The 3,691-nt window shown below is 17.0% G+C and overlaps 1 protein-coding gene across 1 annotated transcript, besides 17 other annotated features; it reads left to right on the top strand.

The window, feature by feature from the left end:
- Positions 1–4: 4 nt before the first annotated feature.
- Positions 5–101: a microsatellite.
- Positions 56–237: a microsatellite.
- Positions 142–320: a microsatellite.
- A 125-nt stretch (positions 321–445) lies between these two features.
- Positions 446–632: a microsatellite.
- A 236-nt stretch (positions 633–868) lies between these two features.
- Positions 869–922: a sequence feature (AT_rich).
- A 225-nt stretch (positions 923–1,147) lies between these two features.
- Positions 1,148–1,208: a microsatellite.
- EDI_064020 (uncharacterized protein) lies at positions 1,208–2,251 on the top strand (the record flags this gene model as incomplete). Its single annotated transcript, XM_001741176.1, has 1 exon — positions 1,208–2,251. The coding sequence occupies one exon, from the start codon at positions 1,208–1,210 to the stop codon at positions 2,249–2,251; it is 1,044 nt and encodes a 347-aa protein (XP_001741228.1).
- Positions 1,409–1,474: a microsatellite.
- Positions 2,251–2,290: a microsatellite.
- Positions 2,291–2,331: 41 nt separating this feature from the next.
- Positions 2,332–2,442: a sequence feature (AT_rich).
- A 63-nt stretch (positions 2,443–2,505) lies between these two features.
- Positions 2,506–2,575: a microsatellite.
- An 80-nt stretch (positions 2,576–2,655) lies between these two features.
- Positions 2,656–2,677: a sequence feature (AT_rich).
- A 19-nt stretch (positions 2,678–2,696) lies between these two features.
- Positions 2,697–2,870: a microsatellite.
- Positions 2,753–2,929: a microsatellite.
- Positions 2,906–2,965: a microsatellite.
- Position 2,966: 1 nt separating this feature from the next.
- Positions 2,967–3,564: a repeat region.
- A 26-nt stretch (positions 3,565–3,590) lies between these two features.
- Positions 3,591–3,663: a sequence feature (AT_rich).
- A 17-nt stretch (positions 3,664–3,680) lies between these two features.
- Positions 3,681–3,691: part of a microsatellite that runs on past the window's edge.

Genomic DNA, 3,691 nt, shown 5'->3' with positions numbered 1-3,691 from the left:
TAATAATAATAAAAGTAAATAATTTTATAAAAGAATATATATTTATATAGAAGATAAATAAGAATAATAAATTAACAATAATAAGTGATAAAAAAATAAATCTAGTATTTATTATAAAATTTGAAATATACAAAATTCACGAAGAGAAAATAAGATAAATTAATAGTTAAAAAGGAATAAAAATAAATCCAATAATAAAATTATTTAATAAAGAAACAATAAGAATGTTAAAAAAAAACAATGTATTATAAATCTATATGAAATAATGTTAAAATGTATAATAATTAAGAATATGAAATATTTAATGAAATATTATAGAAAATATATATGAATATAGAGAATTATTTCATAAATAAGTTATTCATTAGAGAATAAATGATAAATCTCATATGAATAAAGTGAATTAAAAAAAATTAATAACTATTGAATCTTAATGTATTAATGTTTAATTTATTTTATTTCTTCATTGATTTATATTATCTTTTAATATATTTATTATTAATTTTGTATTCTTTTATTCTTTTTCTTCATTAATTTTTGATTAATATGATCATACATTTTTATTAAATAATTGTGTATTTCATAGTATTCATATTTATCATTCTTTATTTCATTTAAATTTCATTATTTATAATTAATCCTTTTTTATTACTAATATATTTTCATTCTATCAAAATGTAATTCATTAAATTGATGTTATTATCTCTAACTTCTTTATTTTCTTTTGAATTATGTTTATATATATGAATAAATTTGAACAAATAATTGTCTATAATTTTTTATCAATTTTATCTCCATTTTCTATATTAATAGAGTATTAATGTATAATATCAAAAAAGGGTCTTTCTATATTTTCTTTTGTATCAAGTTTTTATTAATAATATTATATTATCTTTAACATTAAATAGTTTAAATAATATAACGTTGAAATAGAATTGGTTATAGTGTTTTCAATTTAATAGAGTTCTAATAATTTTTAATCAAGATCTTCTGGTTCAATAATTTTATGTATTTTATAGTCTCATATTAAATAAACATGAACAAGGTCTTATTTGTTTTAATAATTAGTTAGTGTCAAGAAAAGAATAAGTTAAATCAGTTGAATCTACAATCATAAATTTAAATACAATGAAAATTTAATCGTTCCAAAAAAAAGAAAAAGAATAAAAAAGAATAAAGATGAACTCAAAAAAGAAAGAAAAAAAGAATGAGTGAAGAAGTGTATGAATATTATTGTATAATAGAAGAACCAATTGTAAATATCGAGGCATTAAGAATTAAAGTGATGAAAAATGGAATACCAAATAATAATAAACTTCGAGCGAAAATATGGAAATTATTATTAAGATATTATACAGCAGAACAAAAAACATGGAATAATAGTGAAGAAACATATTTAATAATTTATAGAAAAGAAAAAGAAATGTATTATGAAGAAAAAAGAAAAGAAGGAAAAGAAATAAAAAATAAAAAATTAGCAAGAATAATTGATAAAGATCTTGCAAGAACAAATGAAGGAGAACATAAAGAAGAATATAATAATGCATTAAGAAGAATATTAAATATTTTAAGTAATATGAAAGAAGGAATTCCATATGTTCAAGGATTAAATATAATTGCAAATGTATTTTATCATGTATTTATTGATGCATCAGATGCAGCAACAAAAGAATTTGCAGAAGTATCAACATTATTTTGTATGATTAATTTATTAACAAATATTAGAGATTGGTTTGATAGTACAAAAGATATGACAAATACAGGAATACGTGCAGCAATGGGAAGAGTAATGTATTGTGTTAAACAAAAAAATCAAAGACTTGCAAATACAATTAATAATATGATAGATCCATCTTATTATTTATTTAGATGGTTAACATTACTTGGTGCTTCAGAATTACCTATGGATGTAACAATTAAAATGTGGGATAAAATGTTTTGTGAAATTAGAGGAATGAGATATTTATTTGCTTTTTTAGCTTCTATGATTTTAGAAATTGAATGTTTAATTGGTAATTTTGAATTTACTTTAAATTTACTTCAAAATTATCCTATTAAAGATTTCGATCGTATTGATTTAACTGCTCATATTATCCTTCGTGATGTTATGCGTGTTAATCCTGCTAGAATTGATTTAAATGAAAAACCAATTGGTTCGACTTATTCTTTTCATTCCCCTTTTATAAAAAATATTCCTCCTTCTCATAATTCTTCTTTACTTAAATTCTTTACTTCTTTTCAATTGAATTAATTTTTGATTTTTTTTTTTATTTTTATTTTTTTTTATATTAAAATCATTAAAATTCTTTGATTATTTCTAAATACATGATGAAAATTTAAAAATTTAATAATCAACTTCATTTCATTATTATTCTTTTTATATAATTATTATATCAATATGTCTTTCTATGTATTATTACATTAAATAAAATTATTTTATTTCTCACTTTTAACTATTCTCTTATTTATCATCTTAATAACTCCTTTCTTTATTCATATAAATCATTTCTTTCATATTTCTTTTTCTTCATCTTATCTATTTTAATTTTATTTTATTTCAATTTATTCTTTATTAAATTTAAATCAAATATTTTTTCTCTTTCTTGATAAAAATAATATTATTGTTCAACAATTATGAATTAAATGAATTGATAGAAATATTAATATAATATTTTATGGTTTAGTTCTTGTGTGAATTTCTTCTTTTTAAATCTATATTATGTATATTTCTTCTATTTCTTCTATATTTCTATATTTTCATTATTTTTTATTTCAATATTTTATATGTTCTTTTTTATTTCTTATTATTTTATATCTATTATTTCACTTCTTAATTCTAATTATTTCATTTTTTAATATTCTAATTATTTATTAATCATTATTGTTATTATAACTGGAATATTTGTTATTATTATTTCGATTTTATATTATATTCTTGTAATTTAATATATTTATTTTATTTTGTAATGTTTTACTTATATTATAATATCTTATTATTGTCATATCTATGATTAATATATCTTTCTTCTTTAAATATCTTACATATTTATCATTTCTTTTATTGTTTTTTCATTTTTATTTATTATTTTTTTGATTCAAATTCATAATTATTTTATTTTTATTCTTCTTTTTTCTTAATTCTCCTTTCATTATTATTAATTTCTTTATATTTTCTTCTTTTTTATTTCTTTATCTGAATATATTTCTTATTTATTCTTTAAACATCTCAATATATATTCATTTTATCATGTTTATTTATTTCTGTTTTTTTATTGTTTATATAAATGAGAATGATATAATCTATTCTTATTTTATTATAAATATTACACATTATATATTTTAGTTCATTATCAATATTACTTTCCTTATTCATATTTATTTCTTTTTATTTTCTTTATTTGAATATTATTTTATTTATAATCTTAATTCTTTTTTTATTTGTTTTATTTTACTATCATTTATCTTCAAATTATTTTAATTTTCATTACGTTCTTATTTCTCCATTTATTAATACATTCTTCTTGAAACTTTTCTTTTATATCTTTTATTATTTTCTTTTTATCTATTTCTACATGAATACCACCAAAATCATATAAAATTAATTAAATCATTATCAATAAATAATATCATATTTATTTTATTATTATTTATTATATTTATAAACATTTAGTATATTCTTGAATAATCATAA

The sequence above is a fragment of the Entamoeba dispar genome, genomic scaffold (genome assembly GCF_000209125.1).
Source record: "Entamoeba dispar SAW760 scf_1105229463641 genomic scaffold, whole genome shotgun sequence".
NCBI lineage: Eukaryota > Evosea > Mastigamoebida > Endamoebidae > Entamoeba > Entamoeba dispar.
Note: the sequence above shows the minus strand (reverse complement) of the source record. Positions and strands in the feature narration are given on the sequence as shown.